Raw genomic sequence first — 20,659 nt, forward strand, 5'->3', positions numbered from 1 at the left:
CAGGCATAACGAAGATTAAGAGAGACATAGTGTTTGCTGCCAGTCTCTATTTATAGAGACACATGATCCGATGACGTCTTCCACCCTGATTCGATCCCACCCAGTTATCTAAACAGCTTTCATATGGATAGGTTTCCACTCCATTTTGTTTTCTCCATCACATCTTGACTTAACATTTATTTCATTCTGAAGGCATCCAAGTGGTCAGAAAACATTGTACATTCAAGCTTTTATTGAACTGTTTGCTTACAAAGACCAACTACTTCATAACTACTTCATCCATAAGACACATGCATCATGAGTAAGATGGCTTTATTTTTCCTTATCTTAGACATTTGTACATAATTGTAACATTGTTTTTCAATAAAAAGTCTGTATGGTGATTTGTTTACATACAGATTATACAAAAGCACATTGTTGTGTTTGTTGTTTTACATTAGATATACACAGGGAGCTGTAAGCGCAGCCACAGCAGTCCAGTACAAGGCAACACAGGACTTAACAGCCTGCTCTGCATCACTATAACCCAAGATGAACACTTTTTTTTTTTTTTTATAATATCAGGTTGACAGCAGCAGCCTGGATGTGCAGCAGTGCACTTCTCTGCTTTAGGGTCAGCTTCATTCTCTGATGACACAAATCATTTCCTCTTATACCCTTTTAATTTACTCATAACTGGATCCTGACGACATAAAGCTGACTCTAAATCAGATCCTTGAGCACAATGACTGCAGTTCAGAAAAAGCACTAAAGCAGGGTTACATTCACAGGTTTCTAACACCCCTCCGCCCTAGCAGTGGTCAGACCCTTTAGTGTTTGGATGAAAGTTTTTCCTCCACCTCAGTAGATCGCGCTAAAAGATCCCCCCCGCCTCATTTTTGAATGTCCAGCCTCGGACCTACATCCACATCAGTCATTTCGGGGGTTTAGACACATATCACAATTTTGTTTTTCCACATGAAACACTGGTAAACAAGCGCAAATTACTCACTAGAGTACAATTAAAAGAGGCCATGTGTGGTTCAGAAAGTTCAGCTTATTTGAGGAATAATCAGGTAGTTTAAACTGGACGTCCATGCAGCGTACTGGATGCAGGATTTGTTTGGGATTAAAGGCTTCAGAGCTGGAATTTTGGGTGTGCGTCGGGAGGAGAGGGCTGCCCCACCCACTTAGCTTAGTTGGGACTCTCAAAGTGATTCCCGTTTGTAGGCGTCTCCTGGAGCGTTGCATGAGGGATTTCCATTTCTTTACGAGATTCAGCTGATTTGAAAAAGTCGGATACAAAGAACACCTGCAAGAATTGAAAATGAAAAGACAATTTTTACATTGCTGTACAAAAGTTTTCATATGCTTATCTTTTTCACAGTTTGCTACACAGACCACAAACTTTAATGTATTTAATATTTTACACAGTAGAACTGCGCAAGTGCAGAATTTGGAACTGGAAAGAAAATGGTTTTTAAAAGTCTTTACAAATTGTCTGAAAACTGCTGTGCTTTTGAAATCCTAAAAGGGATCAACACTATATACCAAGTCTTCTTGATCTCTACCAACTTCGCACATGTAGAGACTGACACCTTTTTTTGACTTAGTCAAAGTTGCTATAGCGTTAAATTGAATGCACAGCATCTGAATGGCAGTTTTTAGGTCTTGCTACAGAATTGGATTTACATCTGGACTTCGGCCGGACCATTCTGAGATGGCCAAACCATTCCACTGTAGCTCTTGCAGCATGGGTGGGGTTGTTATCCTGGCCAAAGGTGAACCTCTGCCCTAGTCTTAAGCCCTGTATTTTGCTCCGCCTGGCTTCCCTGTCCCTGCTCTAAAACAAGCATCCCCACAACATGATGCTGCCGCCATGTTTAAAGGTGGGGAAGGTGTGTTAAGGTACAAGAGTGATCTTCTACACAGCATTTTACATGCACTCCATTTCTGTGTCAACTGACCAGAGAACCTTCCACGTGTTTACAGCGTTCCCTGGATGACTACATTGCACAAATATGAAATTTAATCTCCATATTAAAGATTTTAGGTTGTAATGTGACAAAATATGAAAAGAATTCACAATACTACTCTGCCTTGATCTTATCACTGCAAGATGAACGTAGTACGTACCACCACCAGAGCCATGACAGCCCCCTGCAGCAGTCCTGTCAGTACGTCACTCCAGTGATGTTTGTAATCCGACACCCTCGACAGGCCCGTGTACACCGAGGCAGCGATCAGGAAGAACTGAAGGGTTGGTCTGAGCAGCCGCGCCCACTGGACCCGAAGCCGTGCCTGCAGGTAGAGCTGTGAAATACATGGGCTGGTTATTTTTACTTTCAGATAGATTCACTACTTATTCATATTTGGCAGGATTAAAGAAAATTAGCTATAGATTACTCAAGTTTCATAACCTTAATACAGACCACACTAACAAGCAAAACTCATCAGCTGTAGAGGGAATAAATAGCTGCAAGCATGTCAAGCTGACCTTTCTTGATAAAAAAATACTAGGTCACTGATCGAAGTAATCAGTATTTTGTCAGGGGTATGAAAATGAATCTGATACCAAATGTGATAAATGCCACACAACGTCTGCAACAGAATAATCTGTTTGCCAGACATGTTTTAATTGAACTATAAACCAGACAACCTTATGAAGTTGTATCGTCTCGGGCTCTCTCCCTCTCATTTATAGTTTTGTATCAACCTTTGTTCTGATCCGGGTTTAGTTCCTTCCTGTTGCACTTTTCTGACGCAAATGCTGACCAAAAGCTTGTGCCTTCCATAAGTGAGCCCCCACCCCGCACAGGAGAAAGGAGCTTATTGAATTATTGTTGAGACTTTGTCCCCAGGTCTATTTATAGCTAAGTATTGAATGAATCAGCAGCTCAAAGTTTATCAGGGCTTTGCGGTAAAACCAGCTCTGAACAATCGCAGCAGAGTGCTACTAATACTGATCATGAGGTAGAGGGTGATCTTAAAACAGTGTTCTGCAGTAAAGGCAGGCCTCACCAGTAATCAAGCAGCATATTTTTCCAATCTAATAGATTTTAGTCTTGGATAGTTTACTTTATTACTAAGTTGTAGAGATTAGGTGAACCTGCGTTGGGGCTGCATAATGTATTCTGCTACTAATCAGGTCTACCTGACAGTTCAGCCTCTCCCCATATCAAAAATCTACCAACAGGAAACCAAAAATTAAAAAAAGAAAAGGAAGCAACTCAGACACGACTTTTGACCCGTCCTGCTTGACGGTTTGCAGAGCTGAGCAGCTATTGGTGCATGTAATGTTTGGACAATACGTCATGCAAATCTGACAACATAGACAGTCACCACAGGTAAGGCTATTCAAGGAAATAAAGTATTTTCAAAAAGAACCATCATGTGAGCAACAGGATGCAATACTCTTAATAAAGCATCATAATTAGCACATAAACATTAATTGTTTTGTTTTTGTATTATTATCTTTCAGATCTGTCCATCAAGGAAAATGCAAAGGGTTCTATTGTTTCATAACTCTTTTAGGAGGTCAGTAAGTAACATTCACCGAGGAGAGTACGATTAGACAATCCTGTCATTTCCCACCCATCTCTTTAGGAAGTCTCATTATCAGTACCACCAGTTTGTTTCCAGTCTTAATGCTGAACAGAGGGCTGACTGTATTGTCTTTGGTTTGTTGGCATCTTATATAAAAACACAAAGCTGCAAGCTTAGTGGGAGTTAAAGGGATGTTATCACGGAAATATTCCAGGATAAACCTTCCCACTACATGGAAATATATCCGTTTCAACTGCTTTCAAGATTATCTATTGCCCGGGCCTGGATATTATATCCAGTTATCAGTGTTTGATGTCTTTATCAGTGTTCTGATGTCTTTATCAGTAAGTTCTGTTGATCCGTAACCATTAGACATTAATCTTAGCTTGGACTGATGAGGTAAAACAAGGCATGTGCCATTAGTTAGATGATGTATACTGTGTCCGATATAGATTATGGGTGTTCAACTTATCACTGGATTCTGCCTAAAGTTTGTCTTGCATACCATTAGAAATTATTTTAACACTTTTAAATAAATGAGACAACTTTAACAAAAATGTAAATATAGTTGGAAAGAATTTCTGCAGCTTGTTGGGGGTACTTACAGCGAGGAACAGCATGCAGTACATGGAGAATGATGAGTGGCCGGAGTAAAAGGACAGTCTGCAACAGAAAGACAAAAGCATGACTCAGAAATGTGACCGCGGGTGTAATCTTTCCAACAAATGACAGGAGAGGCTGCGCAAAACCTGCTTTAGTGGGCTTTTGTTCATGCCCGTTCCACAGAAATAATAACTGAGCAGGGATGTTGAGGTTAAAAAGAGCTGCTCTTTTCAACTGCCCCCTCTGCCTTTGTTACTTCCTGTTTGAAACAAATGATGTAATTTTCCCTTTGAGGGATTTTATATCACCGACCAACAAAGTTGTTCCTATTCCTGAAGTGGAAGAATAATGACTCATTGGATTTCCATTTCTTTCTGAATATGAATCTAAAAGCTTCTAACATGTTTTCTTGCAACATCGCCCTGTATTTAGTGCCATCAACCTCTTCATGTACTCTGACCAGCTTCCCTGCCCCAGCTGAAGAAAAGCAATCCCAATAGCAAAATGCTGCCACAACTATTTTTTAAGGTGGGAAAGGTCTATTCAGGTCAATCTGCAGTGCTTTTTTCTGCAACACAAAGTAAAGAAATGTTCAGACCTTGGAAAATTGTTATATAACCTAACCCTGACCTGTTTGCTGGACTTTATTCAGGGGCACCAAAGTAAAAGGGACTTAATAAAAATGTAAGCCACATCTTCCAGATTTGTGGGAAACTTGTCAACAATGTATCCTTATCAAGCACTGTAACTGAGCACTTTATTCACCAGCAGAGGCATTTTAAAACCGATTTCTGCAGGTCTTAGAAACCACCTTAAAATAAATGTGTGCAAACCCTGCAGTGAGCCACACTTATTGGTCATTATCCTCCAAGAAGACATATGTCTCTTCCTGTAATGCACCTTGCAAACAAATGTCTGTCTACCCTCCAGCAAAGACAGACGACCTCAGCTCTGACCAGAAGCTTTGCCTTCTAGAGTCATGTTACTGTAAGATGATGCTGAGCAGGCCACCCTGACCTGCTCTCTCTCCCTCTCTTGTTCTGTAGCACTATTAGTGTCTAGCAGGTCATCCCAAACATAAGCAGCTGGAAATCTGTGCCCCAATATTAATCTTAAAAGCACCGGATATCTGCCCGTGAATCACTGGATCCCTCTCTTGGACTGCTGCTACGCTACATTTAAAATAAGCAGACCGCAGATAAGGAGTGTGACTAGGAAAACATCAACATGCACCACACCCTTGTAAATATACCGTGGGGAACAGTAAAAACTGGCGAGCGGGTGGTCAAATGCAAAATCAGCTGAAGGCATAAAGGCTGAAGCTTTGGGTTGGTTAAAGAAACAAAAGGGAAACCTGGAAAGTACAAAGTTTGTTCAGTAACAAAAGAGCAGAATACTCGTCACATCCCAGAATAAACTCTCCACCCTCAGTACTTCTCTGTGGTTTCATCTACATCAGAATGAGAAGAGGAAATCCTCTCCTCCCAACGTTCTTCCCGCTGCTCTGAGCTGATAACAGACCTAATGAAAACAAGCTTTACATTCCTGTGGTGTTACACAGTCCAACCATCACCATTACAATCCAACCAGCTTCCACTTGTACATGTCATCTGCTTATAGCTTAAAAAAAAAAAAAAATGTATTTGACTCTTTAATTAAATACAATATTCCTCATATCTTTGACAGATTTAACTGATAATGTGCTGGTGTTTAATTTATTCAATGTAGATTAAAAGTTTACAGTGTAACCTTTGCAAATCAGAGCATAAAACTTGACGGATTTTTATTTTACCCCTTCAGTTTTCAGTAATCGTTAGGGTGAAAAGGAAACTGAGTCCTCCAAGTTGAAATTTTAGCACAAGTCTAAAAAGACTTGCAAACCCTTTATAATGAGTATTTTCATGGATCACTCAAAATGGGACATGGTTTTTATCTGATCAAGGAAGGTAAAAGATAGGAAAAAAATTGAAAGATTAAATGTAGTAACTTCTAGATCCTCTAGTCATAGTTTAACCATCTATTATGTATAACCTTGTTCTGTTTAGGATATTAAACAATGTGGAGAAATGTTATTTTCCCCAACAATACAGTTTCAATTCTTAAATATAACTGGGAAATTTTGGTTTAACGTTTTTACTCTAGGTTCAACTTTCCAAAACATATTTCCTCTTTTAGAAACAATCGCTCATTATTTTTTTCATTCCCTCAACAGAGACACTGCATGTAGTTGACACTGAAGTTCCCCTAGTTTCACCAGCCTGGATAAGAACATGAATAGCACAGATGTTGCAACTTCATATCATCCAACAAAGAAAAAAGTAAAGATCTGAAGGCTGATGAGGTTTGATCGACACATACCTGCCCTCATTGACCATCTTTGCGTCTCCAGTGCAGGTGAAGTTTTCGATGTATACCCCTGCGGAGCAGTTGATGAGTTTCCAGTTGGGTTTGCACACATCCAGGAAGTGCGGCCTGAGGCGGCCGATCGAATACTTAGCGATGTCTGTCAGTGACTGGCTCATGCCGGCACCAAAGACGAAGGTACCGACGGTTTTGTAAACACAGGCGGCATAGCTGCCGAATGTTGACTTGGATTTGAGGCGGTTTAGATAGACTAAAAGGCACTCGCCAACGACCATCTGCAAAGGAAGGAGAGGAGTAAGTAAGAGCCTAGTTAAGAGAAAAGGAAAAAGTTAAAAATGATCATTTTAAGAAAAAGCAAAGAAAAGAATTTAGAATCTTCAAAATATTTACGTGATGTTAAAAAGCTGACAAAAGTACAGAGGTTTCTGCCTCAATTTACATTATTGGAAGAAGGGTTATCTACGCCTGTACAGTCACAAAAAACTAAGCAATAAGCATTAAAGTCGAGCATACAGATGAAGCACAGTTCTGCCTAATGTTACTAAGCCAGAATATAAAAATTATTTATTTAAGTACATTTTCTTAACTTTAGACAGAACCAGAGCAGCTGCTTTTTGTTTTCCTCTCTTTTTGCTGAGCTATGTCATCACTCTGTGTTGACCTGGAGAAGCCCTTATGGAAAGACACCATAGCTCAGTGTCTCCACTTTCCAGAGATTCCCGAAGAAAATAATCTTTATTCCAGGAAGATGTCCACTTAAACATAATATTTAGTTGTAATCTTTGTCCTTACCTTAATATGTTTCTTAATTGTACAGTATGTGTAATAATGGGCACCCCTGGTAGAGATGTGTAAGAAACATCTATTCTTTTATTGCAGTAACACAAAAACTATAGTATTTCTTTACTCTTTGGAGATTTATTTTTTTAGCACCTATTACCATCATCCTCACTGTGGATAAAATTGGGTCTTCTTTTGAGCAGGTATTTCTAGACTTAGGAAGAGCAAACCAAATCTATCTAAAATTGTATCATGGTTTCCTGTCTTTCCCATTTAGAGAAAAAGGGAAAACAGGGAAACAGGAAATTATGAATTGATAATTGAATGTTCCTTCATGCTGTGATCAACTTAAACGTTTAGATAAAAATGGTTCAGTCTCATTCATTTATAGCAGCTGTGGCACTGGTGATTTTCTTTAAAAAAGCTATTATTTCTCAACATAGGATGTTTTCCCACATTATAGAAATGCACCCACATTACAAGAACACATTTTTCATTTTTTTTTTAATATAGTGTGAGCTAATGCTGCTGGAATAAAAAAAATCATTTATTTTGAGAGGTGCCCATTAACTATAAGGGATCATAAAGCTTACATGTCTGTGTGTTTGAGTTTGAAAGAAATTGCTGTAAATGTGTTTTGTATTTTGGCTTTGTCTTAATGTTTTTTACAAAGATTGTTCACTACAATAAAATGATATTGGCTTTCAGATAAATAAATAAAAAGTAGAAACTTTCTCTGCAAGTGAAGACTTTCCCATCTGCCTTCATTTAGGCCACATGTACAGGTCCTTCTCAAAAAATTAGCATATTGTGATAAAGTTCATTATTTTCTATAATGTCATGATGAAAATTTAACATTCATATATTTTAGATTCATTGCACACTAACTGAAATATTTCAGGTCTTTTATTGTCTTAATACGGATGATTGTGGCATACAGCTCATGAAAACCCACAATTCCTATCTCACAAAATTAGCATATTTCATCCGACCAATAAAAGAAAAGTGTTTTTAATACAAAAAACGTCAACCTTCAAATAATCATGTACAGTTATGCACTCAATACTTGGTCGGGAATCCTTTTGCAGAAATGACTGCTTCAATGCGGCGTGGCATGGAGGCAATCAGCCTGTGGCACTGCTGAGGTCTTATGGAGGCCCAGGATGCTTCGATAGCGGCCTTTAGCTCATCCAGAGTGTTGGGTCTTGAGTCTCTCAACGTTCTCTTCACAATATCCCACAGATTCTCTATGGGGTTCAGGTCAGGAGAGTTGGCAGGCCAATTGAGCACAGTGATACCATGGTCAGTAAACCATTTACCAGTGGTTTTGGCACTGTGAGCAGGTGCCAGGTCGTGCTGAAAAATGAAATCTTCATCTCCATATAGCTTTTCAGCAGATGGAAGCATGAAGTGCTCCAAAATCTCCTGATAGCTAGCTGCATTGACCCTGCCCTTGATAAAACACAGTGGACCAACACCAGCAGCTGACACGGCACCCCAGACCATCACTGACTGTGGGTACTTGACACTGGACTTCTGGCATTTTGGCATTTCCTTCTCCCCAGTCTTCCTCCAGACTCTGGCACCTTGATTTCCGAATGACATGCAGAATTTGCTTTCATCTGAAAAAAGTACTTTGGACCACTGAGCAACAGTCCAGTGCTGCTTCTCTGTAGCCCAGGTCTGGGGAATGCGGCACCTGTAGCCCATTTCCTGCACACGCCTGTGCACGGGCTCTGGATGTTTCTACTCCACACTCAGTCCACTGCTTCTGCAGGTCCCCCAAGGTCTGGAATCGGCCCTTCTCCACAGTCTTCCTCAGGGTCCGGTCACCTCTTCTCGTTGTGCAGCGTTTTCTGCCACACTTTTTCCTTCCCACAGACTTCCCACTGAGGTGCCTTGATACAGCACTCTGGGAACAGCCTATTCGTTCAGAAATTTCTTTCTGTGTCTTACCCTCTTGCTTGAGGGTGTCAATAGTGGCCTTCTGGACAGCAGTCAGGTCAGTAGTCTTACCCATGATTGGGGTTTTGAGTGATGAACCAGGCTGGGAGTTTTAAAGGCCTCAGGAATCTTTTGCAGGTGTTTAGAGTTAACTTGTTGATTCAGATGATTAGGTTCATAGCTCGTTTAGAGACCCTTTTAATGATATGCTAATTTTGTGAGATAGGAATTTTGGGTTTTCATGAGCTGTATGCCAAAATCATCTGTATTAAGACAATAAAATACCTGAAATATTTCAGTTAGTGTGCAATGAATCTAAAATATATGAATGTTAAATTTTCATCATGACATTATGGAAAATAATGAACTTTATCACAATATGCTAATATTTTGAGAAGGACCTGTATCTTAAAGTAAAACCTAAATTTACCTCTTCCTCTTAACACTGGAGATAAAAACTTGTTCTAAAACATGCTCCAACATGATTAATAGCTATTCTGGGAAGCGATAGAAAAACTTAATAGACTTTAATAGAATAATTTTAGTAGAAACATTACATCTAGAGAGGTGTAAAAGTGGAAGAAAATCAAAGGGCAAGAAGAGTTGTTAGAAGAGGCACGGAGGGGAACCGTTAGCAGACAAAAAATGCACTTACAATGAGTACTGTGATGGGAATCATAACAGCTCCTAACAACTGATAGGAAATGGTGTCCTCTTTAAAGGGGTACTTGATCGTTTCGTCATTACAGAAAAAGCCTCGGCGGAAAGGCCTGTGCTGCAAATTGAGTATTGCAAATGGGAGTCCAACTAGCAGAGAAGCAATAAGAGAGAAAGAAAATATGGGTTATAAGAGGGGTCGAAACATCTTCCCATCATGCAACAGTGCACCCCTTTGGAAAGCCGGAGACAGCTGCCCGGTGAGATGGTCCCAGAGAATTAAGCAACCCCTGCAGGTAGTGTCTTCCCCAGCTTTTCAAGAACATTGTTAATGGTTAAAAGACAGTCAAATGCTGGTAAAGAATGAAGGTTAATAGAAAAAACAAAACAAAAGACAGAACACATTAATCACAGTTCTCATGAAGTTAAAAACCAATGCATTCTCATCTGAGCAGCAGGGACAGTGTTTCCAAACAGGCTTCAGACCAAACCATTCATGTTTGCCTGAAATCAAGGGATTGTCTCATCTCTCTGTAGGGAAATTTCCTCCCCCTGAGAACTGATTATAGAGGTCCAAGTTTATTAATCTTCCCCTGCAAGTTGCACTTCTACAAATAAAAGACAGCTTAAAGGTGCGTTTTGACTTTTCCATTAACCAGGAAACATTTCCCGGGTTATCCTTTAACCTCTGTTTATTCCAGCAAAAACCAGGGCCAAATCACATTACAAAGGTAAAATTTGTCCAAAAAACTAACCTGAACCTTCAGGGTGGAGCTTCTTGCTGGGAGGGTGTGAAACTATTCCGATGGGTTGAATATAAAATCTGTGGATGTTATCTTTTTTCTCTAGTTTTGGAAGGATTTTAATTCTGATTCTAAGTGTAAATGCTGTGAAAAAGCTCCTTCTCTACCATAAAAGCATGTAACATAACTTTCACAATCCACTACTTTATGACATACTGTTGAAATTAGGACTCCACAATATTAGGAAAAGAGTAATTATTATACTATTGCTGAATATTGCAATGACAATATGGGTTACTATTAACCCCGATTTTCTTTTCCTTAATCCCTATGTTCAGATCACAATGTGAGAGGTGCATCTCTTCCACTGAAAATAGACATATTCTGTGGGCATAAAGGCAGTAAAGGTTTGTCTAATTGGCCAAAATATACTTTTGCCACGAAGAATTTCCATGCACGGCACTTAAAATGTAATTTCCTAGCAAACACTGCACCCAAGCAGTCATTTACGATTGTGATAGTGCACACATTCATATTGCAATGACAATTGTAATTTAATATATTGTGCAGTTCTAGCTAAAAACCACACAACAGCCGGGCTAATATAAGAGGTTGAGTGCAATTAAGCTGCAGGGGGAAAAGGTATTAGCATAGCAGAGTCGAAACGCACCTTAACTTCCTGAAAAACCAAAATAACAACAATACACAAAACCCTAGCACAACTAATAAAAAGACAGAAAAAAAAACACAAATACACCAGCAAGCAGTCCTTCCAGCTTCCATTACAGACTGCAGAATTAAGTGCTCTGGCCCAGAGGTGCATTCCAGCTGACTGCATGCCTGTCGTACTGATTAAAAACAGTGAGGGGAAGTTCAACTAAGGGCCTTGTGTAAAGCCTCAAATCTGTAGGTGTCCTCCATGTTCACACTATCAGACTGTTTGCTTCACTTCAACAAATAACTGAAGGTCTTTACTGATTAGATTCTTTTTATTATTTATTGTTTTATTTGATGTTTTTAAGTGGACATCCTCCTTCGCCCTAAGCTTGTTGTACACCACACTTTGCTATCAAAATATACTAGTGTTCACTAATGTGCAGCTTTATCAGCTCCGACAAACTCTCTCACAGTGGATATTTTGACTTGCCAAACCTGGACGAAGTTAAAGTGTAGCCGATAACAAAACAAATGACAGCTTTCCAATGCGGGCGTGGCTGGTAAACCGCATTTGTTTTACCTGAGGCAACGGCCTCGGCACTCCTTGGAGCATATGTGTTACGCTTGTGTTTGACATGTCAACATACAAACCATGAGACAGGCTGCCATGCTACTACTTACAGAGCTAATAGGCAGGCTGAGGCCCACAGTGTAGAGCACCGTGGAGGAGATTGTGCCGGAGTGGAAAGGGTACTTGATGCTGTCATCGCTACAGAAAAAGCCCCTTTGGTAAGGGCGGATCTTACCCAGGTTAAAGATTGCCAGAGGTAGACCCCCTGCGGAAGGAAAGATCGGGACTGGTTACCACAAGAAGAAGTCAGGGGTTAACAAAATAAAGGCTGTAAAAACATCATCATTATAGTGGGGAGATTCTTTCAAAATAGAAGCCAGTAGTCGTATTAAGAGATGCGCGATATATTGACATTAACATCGGTACCGGCCGATGTTACTCTATTTTTAACATATTGGCATCAGTCCAGTAAGTAAAACTGGGCCAGTATTAATTACTGATGTTTATTTGTGTGTGTTTCGGGAGGGGGTTGGCCATGTGGTATTTGTTTGGACATGTGACAGTAATAGTGATCCAGCACAGGATTTTGGGGTGTTCAACTAAAGCAAAGAAGCAATGTCAGAGGTGTGTATCAGATCGGTGCATCCCTCGTGCTACTGGTAACAAAACAAGTGACACAATACGAAGACATGGAGTGATTTATTACGTTTACAAACTTATTTGTAAAGAACAACTTTTCAGGTAATCTAATGTTTAGCTTGATATAAAGCACATTATGTTAATTATTCTATGAAATATTTAAATATCAATCCTTTTCTCCCAGCCTGCATACTTTATTTTAAAACGTTGGCAGCAATATGGCTGTTTCTCTAAACACGGTTTTAGCTGGTTTTCCTCAACTTGTTCCAAACTGATTAAAACCTGCAAAACCTTCTGACATTCACACAGCAGCTGGGTTTAAGAAACCTTATGAAAAAAGGTGAAAAAAGCAATACACACTACATGATAAAATGGATAAAAATTACCTGCAGAGCATAATTATATCACCTAGAGAGGTGAAGACAGCAACAGTTTATGTAACATAAGGAAAAACTTGTCAGGCTTTGGAAACCCAAACCAATAGGATCATTCAATCGTTACTTGTTTTTCTCAGTAGGTTTATTCCTAATGAGAGAATGCCTTAAAGTTGGGAACCACAAAAATGTACATTATTGCCCTCAATTAGATACTTGGCAGCATTGTGAGTCAAACAGGAAGAACACAAACCCAATCACATTAACCACATTGACTCAAATTCTTTATACTTTACTTTTTCATGAAAGAACTGAGAGGCTTTTCTTTGGTGCACACTGGTGTTAAAAGAGCTGTAGTCATGACTCAACACTCCCCACAGATAAAATGTCATAAAAGATAAAAGATCATACTAATTGGTTTTGACAGTGCAAAGTCTGTGCGTAATACCGCTGTCATCTCTCTGGCCTTTGGCCCGTTTAGCCCATTGTGCTGCAGTAAAGAGTAGGTCTGCTCATTCATGCGGAAGCCAAGTTAATTGTTGAGCTGTGACACACATTAACTGGCAAGATAACACACAGACCATCACATGAAGATGCAGCTGAGTCTCCAAAACTATTTCACAGCGGCTAAAGCAGGGCAGCCAGCAGTAACTTCATTCAGCAAATTATTTCAGCGATGCAGCCTCAACAAGTAGAGTACCATTTTCTCTGCTCCATGTGAAATATTTATGCTTATTAAAAACATCCCCCTCCTTGTTTCATTTATAGCGCCCTCAAAATTATTTGCACCCCTGGTAAAGATGTGTACAAAACTATCTGCTTTACCTGAACAGCATGTTCTCTTGTCTTTCCCAATTTGAAGGGTCACTAAGTCAAGTGGGCTTCTGTGTCACATCGTATTTATTCTCAAGGGACACAAGACGTCGAGGATTACTAATCAAAAATACACTGATACCTTTATTAAAAAAATTTGCTTTCTTAGCGTTGAATTTGTTTCCCCATTTTATAAATAGGCTCAAATTAACCGTTTAAATTTGTAAAAGGCTGTTTTTTTTTAGATTACGTTACTACAATAAAAGATTAACTCCTTTTAAGGCCTTTTTCACATCTCACATCAGATCTGCAGTTATACTTTAATAATCTGGTTTACTTGGAAGATGAATCCAATTAGCACACAGCTGGCTGGCCTCTCAATGGATGCTCACTTTGCTGGAGAGACTTTCTACAATTAAAAGTGCCTAGTAGATCAGCTTGGAGTCAAATGTTTCAGCATCACAGCTCAGTAGGCATTAATCACTTTTTTGCAAAAATTTTAATGTATTTCTGGTTAGATATTTTATAAAAGGCGACCCCAGCTATTTACGGATGCGGAGTGGCAGATACGGATACGCCACTTGTTGCTGCACACTGCCACTCAGCTGGCTGAATATGACAACTCCACTATTTTCAACTGTTTGGAAAACCATGGCGTAGAACAGGGCTCTCCGGGGTGCGGCCCATTTGCAGATGGATGCCTTTTAAGAATTTGGTTAGGCTTAATTAGTTTCTAAACCAAACAAACAGAAAACAATAGAATACCCAAAATGTGGGAAATTGTATGCATTTCTTCTAATAATACAAACATTTTATCTTTTGGATCTACAATAATTTTCTACCCAAATTAGAACACCAAGTGCGCTCTGCTTACTGTTGAACAGGGTAAAGAAGAAAAAATGAAATGATTTTTGTGTTTTAATAGTTCCTGTGGCCTGTGAGTATGTTCAACTTGAGGATTTTGGCCCTTGTGACAAAACATTGGGATGCCACTGGTGTAGCAGCTAAAGATCTTGTATTTAGGTAACAAAGTTTTGAAAGTACAGTCTGCAAACTACAAGCAACATGTCTGTAAAGCAGCCAGCTACATGTTCTGCTACAGCCAGTACCCCCAGTTAATCTCTGTCTTAGACGTCCAGTGTTAGCCCACTTTGTAAACAGCAGAATGTAAAAAAAAATCTGAATCAGCTTTATTGCCAAGTTCGTACATACAAACAAGGAATTTGACTCCGGTACACTTTGATCTCTGGTTTTTGTTTTTTTGCATTAAAGAATATACATATATACAATATACAAATATACACATATATGAATAAAAAGGTGCATTTGCAACTTCAGTATGCTGTTGTTTTGTACTCTACTGAATGTTCAACAGAGAAACAGCCTGGGGGAAGAAACTATCTCTGTGGCGGCTGGTTTTAGTGAACAGTGCTCTGTAGCGGTGGCCTGAAGGTAAAACTCTAAACAGTTTATGTGCAGGGTGTGTGGGGTCTGCAGAGATTTTTGCAGCTCTTTTTCTGACCCTTGACCTGTATAAGTCCTGGATGGAGGGAAGGTTAGTAGTTCTGCACTGCAACTACTAAATCCAGCAGGCTATTATTCTATATTTTGCTTAAACCTTCCACTACTGGTTATGAGGGAAGCAGAGTTTAAACTTAATATTTGTAACAAACTGACTGGTAAATCCCTGTCATGAGCTCTTGATAAAGCTAACAGATTCCAAAACACCTTTCCCTTTTACTCACCATATGTATCAATAAATGAATATGAATAACAGTGCTAATGAATAGGTTGTGTTGTTTTAGCAGCAATATGAAAAATGATTGATTTCCTGTTTTAAACGACTGCAACAAGATCATATCATGTTTTGTCTGTAAAAGCCATAGAAATGTGCTAGTTTTACTCAAGGTTGTCATACCAGGTGAATCAACTTTAGTCAGCTTATGTCTAGCTGAAGAAACAGCAAATAGTTTCAAATCGGGATCAAGCAGTGTTTAAATGCTTGAGTGTGGCACAGATCTCTGGAGTCAGCCCCAGCAAGAGAATATCCTACTGTGCCAAAGCGAGACAGTTCAGGCCTCTGTGCACTTCAGTCTAAATATAATGACATAATATTAGCCATGGCTGACAATCTAACACCGCATTTAAGTGTTGGTGTGTGTTACACCGTTTCTGCATTTGCATAGTTAGTTACAGCTGTTAGAAAATGAACAGCTACATGCTGATGAAAGACCCTAAACTGGAAACCTTGTGGTTTGGTCTGAGAGGAAATTTTCTGCACTCTAAAGTAGTGACATGACTCAGAACAGTATCCAAGTATCGCCCTCGTTTATACTCAGGAAATTCAATTGCGTGTCTTTAGAGACTCAGAGTGCCAGTTCTGCCTGCCACTGCCACAAATTGAGCTCGGCCCTGCTGCAATTCAATCAATTTCTCAGCACGTTTGCAATGCAATGCAGACGTGCACAGCGCCCCCTACCGAACAAGATGGGTAGCTCGGTCAGCAGGGAGCTGAGGAAGAGCGGCTGCTGACGTCACTCTGCTGCGCACTCCGCTCGGAATGCTTTTTCGTTTTCGAGTTCTGGGCAGTACTTTGAGGGCAGACCACGAAAACGAAAAAGCAATGTCTGCTTTGTTTTCTTTTTGATTATGGCATAAAATGTGCAGTCGTGAAGAAGAAAATTTAAATGCAAATAGGATGATTGATTACTAATTTCATTTATGAGTCAAACAATGCAGCCACATTCTTAAAATGAAAAAGCATTTCTGAAAATGCTTTTTCATATATGGTAACGATTTTCTTCCATAGCAGGGTGGAGCAGCAGTGCTTTTTGTTTGTACTGAAGCATGTTATATTTCCTAACAGCAAAATTTGTTGAGGAATTTTTTCAGCCAGCTGACCGACTTTTTGCAGCAACAAGTAAGGAAAATCCAGCCAAATAAACTTAGGCCACTCTGCCACTTTCCAGGGCAACTAAATACAACGATAGTAAACAGTACAAGAGATGTTCTACCAAAAACTGATCAGCAGTGCCTACTGTCTAGTAGATGTAATGTCTCCTTATGGCAAATACAGCATTTTTTTACCCTACGTTTGTCTATTTATTAACCCCTACCCTCTTTATTTATCCTCACCCTAACCATTGTTTTTTTGTTGTTGTTGTTTTTTAACCCACCACCCCCCCCCCCCCCCCGACAGCGGTTTTTTTTTTTCTCCTTTAGTTACATGTGGGTTTTTTTGTGTTAATATTGTTTGATAGGGCGCATTTTAACCTGCAACCGTTGCGCTGATCAGTTTTGACTTTTTTTGGCACAACACAGACCGCTGTCATTCTGCATCTAATTATTATTCTGCCATTAAAACCAGCAGGAGTTGTTACATGTTTACCAGCATCTAACACGCTGAAAGGTATTTTGCAATAAAAGAAAAATGACAGAGGACATAAAGACGTTATTTGCCAAGTGGCTGAATTATAAGCACCCTGTCCTAGACATCCGTCACTCCCTCCACGTGATGGTAAGCTGTAAATGCCCCTAAAGGAGGGTTAAACCCGCACACAAATCAGCTTATATTAATAACAGAGTAACAAACACAGCAGTGAATTAAATGTTTAAACACATACCTAGAACCAAACAGGCTATATCGAGCAGGACAAATGGGATTCCCTTGGCCTCAAACATGTTGACTCCTCTCCGCCCTGGTCTGTCTGTGTGCTGTCTCTGCTGCGCTTTAATAAACCTCGGAGGTGGACGCTCCTCCTCGCAGATTCGTTACTGCTGCTGCTGCTCCGGCTGTTGTTGTTTTTCACTCAAAAAAAAAAAAAAGACCAATAGCAAGTGGTTCTTAACATATCACACTAAAAGCGGAACAAATAAAAAGACCACCGGGTCCGCAAGGGGAGCTGCTTACAGATGAAGCGGCTGCCACAAGCAGCAGTTGTCGCTTTTCTTGTTGGGTGGTGGTGAAGTAAAGCTCTGCCAAAGACTGAGCTTCATGGTGGTTTCACAGCTGCTGAGAGCTTTTAAATATAACAGCTCACTCTCATGCAGGGCCTGGTCATTTAGACGGACACCTGCCCGGTGTTGACGTCTGCAGCCGGTGAAATACGATCCGACAGCTGAGTGGAAAAGCCCTGGAGACCTCAGCGACTGCAGCCAAGTAGGGGTCTCTGCAGACGAAGTGGGCGTTTCTCAATCACCAATCCTGATTGGACGAATGAAATCAAGCGCAGCACATGATTTGACAAGCATATGATTATGGGCGTAACTCAACCGCAACATATGATTGATCAATACCAGGAAGTGATTTTTTTTTAAACTGACGTTTGCCATTGGAGTTTATTTTCTACTTATAATCTTCTATAACCCCCCCCCTTTTTTTTTTTTTTACATCGAATCTGAATAAAATAAAATGAGAAAATAAACAAAAAGGTCTCTACGGACTTGTTATATTTTTTTCCTAATTTCAGTAGTTTATTCCCTGGCATCGGACTTTTATTTATTTGTTTATTTTCATAAAGTTGATCTTTTAATAATCAACAGTATTGATTTTTCAGAGATATTGTGAGGGCTAAAAGTACATATACCCGTTGTGGGTATGAAAATAATGTGAAACTCACAAAAGTAGTTTGAAACAAATCATAATGAAGACATAAAAATGTATCATTTAAAAAATAATAACTGTAATGAGAGTAGCTTGGAGACAAAGGATGGTACCCATGACTTCATATTTTCTCGTTCAACCTTTTGAAGCAGTCACCTCTCATAAGTGATTACTGTCATTTTCAATTTAAATTCCAATTCAAATTCAAAATACTTTTTTAATCGCAAAGGGTAATTAATTGTTGTTGTAGCTCATAATATACAGGTTTCTTCAAAGAGCTGCTGTAGATGCTGATATCTGTGGGCAGGAAGGATCTCCTGTAGCGCTCCGTCTTACAACAGATCTGAAGAAGCCTCTGACTGAAGACACTCTGTTGTTGTAGGACAGTCTCATGAAGAGGATGCTCAGGGTTCTCCATAATGTTCTTCATTTTATAAAGAATCCTTCTTTACACAATTATCTCCAAAGGTTCTAGAGGAATCCCCAGAACAGAGCCAGCCTTCTTTATTAGCTTGTTGAGCTTTTTAAGTCCCTGGTTTTGATGCTGCTTCCCCAGCAGATGATGGTAGCAGAGATCACACTTTCCACAACAGACTTATAGAAGATATGCAGCATCTTGCTGCAAACATGAGATTTCAGCAACTGGAGCAGGTATTTTGGCTCACATCTCATTAGTAAACTGCGCCGGCTTTCTCAGGTTTGACAGGTCACTTCTTCCCACTCCATGTTTCAGCTAAAACACGAGAGTAAGTTTAGTTTTAGCTTTTGGTTCTGGGTCATTATCTTATGGAGGACTTATGACCTTTGACTGAGACCAGGCAGCACACTTCGCTTTATATGCCATGACCTCTTATTGCACCCTTCACAGATTTAAGCCAACCTGTGCCAGATACAGTGCCTTGCGAAAGTATTCTGCCCCCTTGAACTTTTCAACCTCTTGCCACATTTCAGGCTTCAAACATAAAGATATAAAATTCAAATTTTTTGTGAAGAATCAACAACAAGTGGGACACATTCGTGAAGTGGAATGAAATTTATCGGATGTCAAACTTTTTTAACAAATAAAAAACTGAAAAGTGCGGCGTGCAATATTATTTGGCCCCCTTGCGTTAATACTTTGTAGCGCCACCCTTTGCTGCAATTACAGCTGCAAGTCGGTTGGGGTATTTCTCTATCAGTTTTGCACATCGAGAGACTGAAATTCTTGCCCATTCTTCCTTGCAAAACAGCTCGAGCTCAGTGAGGTTGGATGGAGAGCGTTCGTGAACAGCAGTCTTCAGCTCTTTCCACAGATTCTTGATTGGATTCAGGTCTGGACTTTGACTTAACCATTCCAACACCTGGATACGTTTATTTGTGAACCATTCCATTGTAGATTTGGCTTTATGTTTTGGATCATTTTCTTGTTGGAAGATAAATCTCCATCCCAGTCTCAGGTCTCTTGCAGACTCCAACAGGTTTTCTTCCAGAATGGTCCTGTATTTGGGCCCATCCATCTTCCCATCAATTTTGACCATCTTCCCTGTCCCTGCTGACAAAAAGCAGGCCCAAACCATGATGCTGCCACAACCATGTTTGACAGTGGGGATGGTGTGTTCAGGGTGATGAGCTGTGTTGCTTTTAAGCCAAACATATCGTTTTGCACTTACTTCATAATGTACTTAGCTTTATGTCAAGGTAAAGGCAGATTATCTTTCAGATACAGGTCCTTCTCAAAATATTAGCATATTATGATAAAGTTCATTATTTTCCATAATGTCATGATGAAAATTTAACATTCATATATTTTAGATTCATTGCACACTAACTGAAATATTTCAGGTCTTTTATTGTCTTAATACGGATGATTTTGGTATACAACTCATGAAAACCCAAAATTCCTATCTCACAAAATTAGCATATTATTAAAAAGGTCTCTAAACGAGCTATGAACCTAATCATCTGAATCAACGAGTTAACTCTAAACACCTGCAAAAGATTCCTGAGGCCTTTAAAACTCCCAGCCTGGTTCATCACTCAAAACCCCAATCATGGGTAAGACTGCCGACCTGACTGCTGTCCAGAAGGCCACTATTGACACCCTCAAGCTAGAGGGTAAGACACAGAATGAAATTTCTGAACGAATAGGCTGTTCCCAGAGTGCTGTATCAAGGCACCTCAGTGGGAAGTCTGTGGGAAGGAAAACGTGTGGCAGAAAACGCTGCACAACGAGAAGAGGTGACCGGACCCTGAGGAAGATTGTGGAGAAGGGCCGATTCCAGACCTTGGGGGACCTGCGGAAGCAGTGGACTGAGTCTGGAGTAGAAACATCCAGAGCCACCGTGCACAGACGTGTGCAGGAAATGGGCTACAGGTGCCGCATTCCCCAGGTCAAGCCACTTTTGAA

The 20,659-nt window shown here is 39.9% G+C and overlaps 2 protein-coding genes across 3 annotated transcripts in view; one reads left to right on the forward strand and one right to left on the reverse strand.

Annotated features, from left to right (window-relative positions):
- The window catches only part of mtrex (Mtr4 exosome RNA helicase), a 36,780-nt gene extending 36,368 nt beyond the window's left edge, over nucleotides 1-412 (forward strand). The window contains exon 27 of the mRNA XM_047372547.1: nucleotides 4-412. Within this exon, the coding sequence (XP_047228503.1) occupies nucleotides 4-56 (53 nt within the window). The 3' untranslated portion in view covers nucleotides 57-412. The remainder of the gene's footprint in view (nucleotides 1-3) is intronic.
- Nucleotides 296-17,818, reverse strand: plpp1a (phospholipid phosphatase 1a). 2 transcript variants are annotated; one of them, XM_047372549.1, is made up of 7 exons: nucleotides 17,581-17,816; nucleotides 17,294-17,478; nucleotides 11,955-12,109; nucleotides 6,487-6,767; nucleotides 4,131-4,188; nucleotides 2,116-2,292; nucleotides 296-1,291 (listed from the first exon to the last, which is right to left on the reverse strand). In XM_047372549.1, the coding sequence occupies exons 2-7, from the start codon at nucleotides 17,349-17,351 to the stop codon at nucleotides 1,175-1,177; spliced, it is 846 nt and encodes a 281-aa protein (XP_047228505.1). In that variant the 5' UTR covers nucleotides 17,352-17,478; nucleotides 17,581-17,816; the 3' UTR covers nucleotides 296-1,174. The 2 variants fall into 2 exon arrangements, with proteins under 2 accessions (XP_047228505.1, XP_047228506.1); XM_047372550.1 differs by lacking the exon at nucleotides 11,955-12,109 and adding an exon at nucleotides 9,872-10,023 and having other exon boundaries at nucleotides 17,294-17,818.
- Nucleotides 17,819-20,659: the final 2,841 nt, after the last annotated feature.

This window comes from Girardinichthys multiradiatus, chromosome 8, assembly GCF_021462225.1.
Source record: "Girardinichthys multiradiatus isolate DD_20200921_A chromosome 8, DD_fGirMul_XY1, whole genome shotgun sequence".
NCBI classification, from domain to species: domain Eukaryota; kingdom Metazoa; phylum Chordata; class Actinopteri; order Cyprinodontiformes; family Goodeidae; genus Girardinichthys; species Girardinichthys multiradiatus.

What these genes read in the sequence shown, in the direction of transcription:
- plpp1a (XM_047372549.1), bottom strand. Translation starts at nt 17,351, where the DNA reads ATGTTTGAGGCCAAGGGAATCCCATTTGTCCTGCTCGATATAGCCTGT. An exon ending in AAGATGGTCAATGAGGGCAG is followed by an intron (nt 4,189 to 6,486) that starts GTATGTGTCGAT and finishes TTTCTGTTGCAG; the next exon opens with ACTGTCCTTTTACTCCGGCC. An exon ending in ACTGCATGCTGTTCCTCGCT is followed by an intron (nt 2,293 to 4,130) that starts GTAAGTACCCCC and finishes TGTATTTCACAG; the next exon opens with CTCTACCTGCAGGCACGGCT.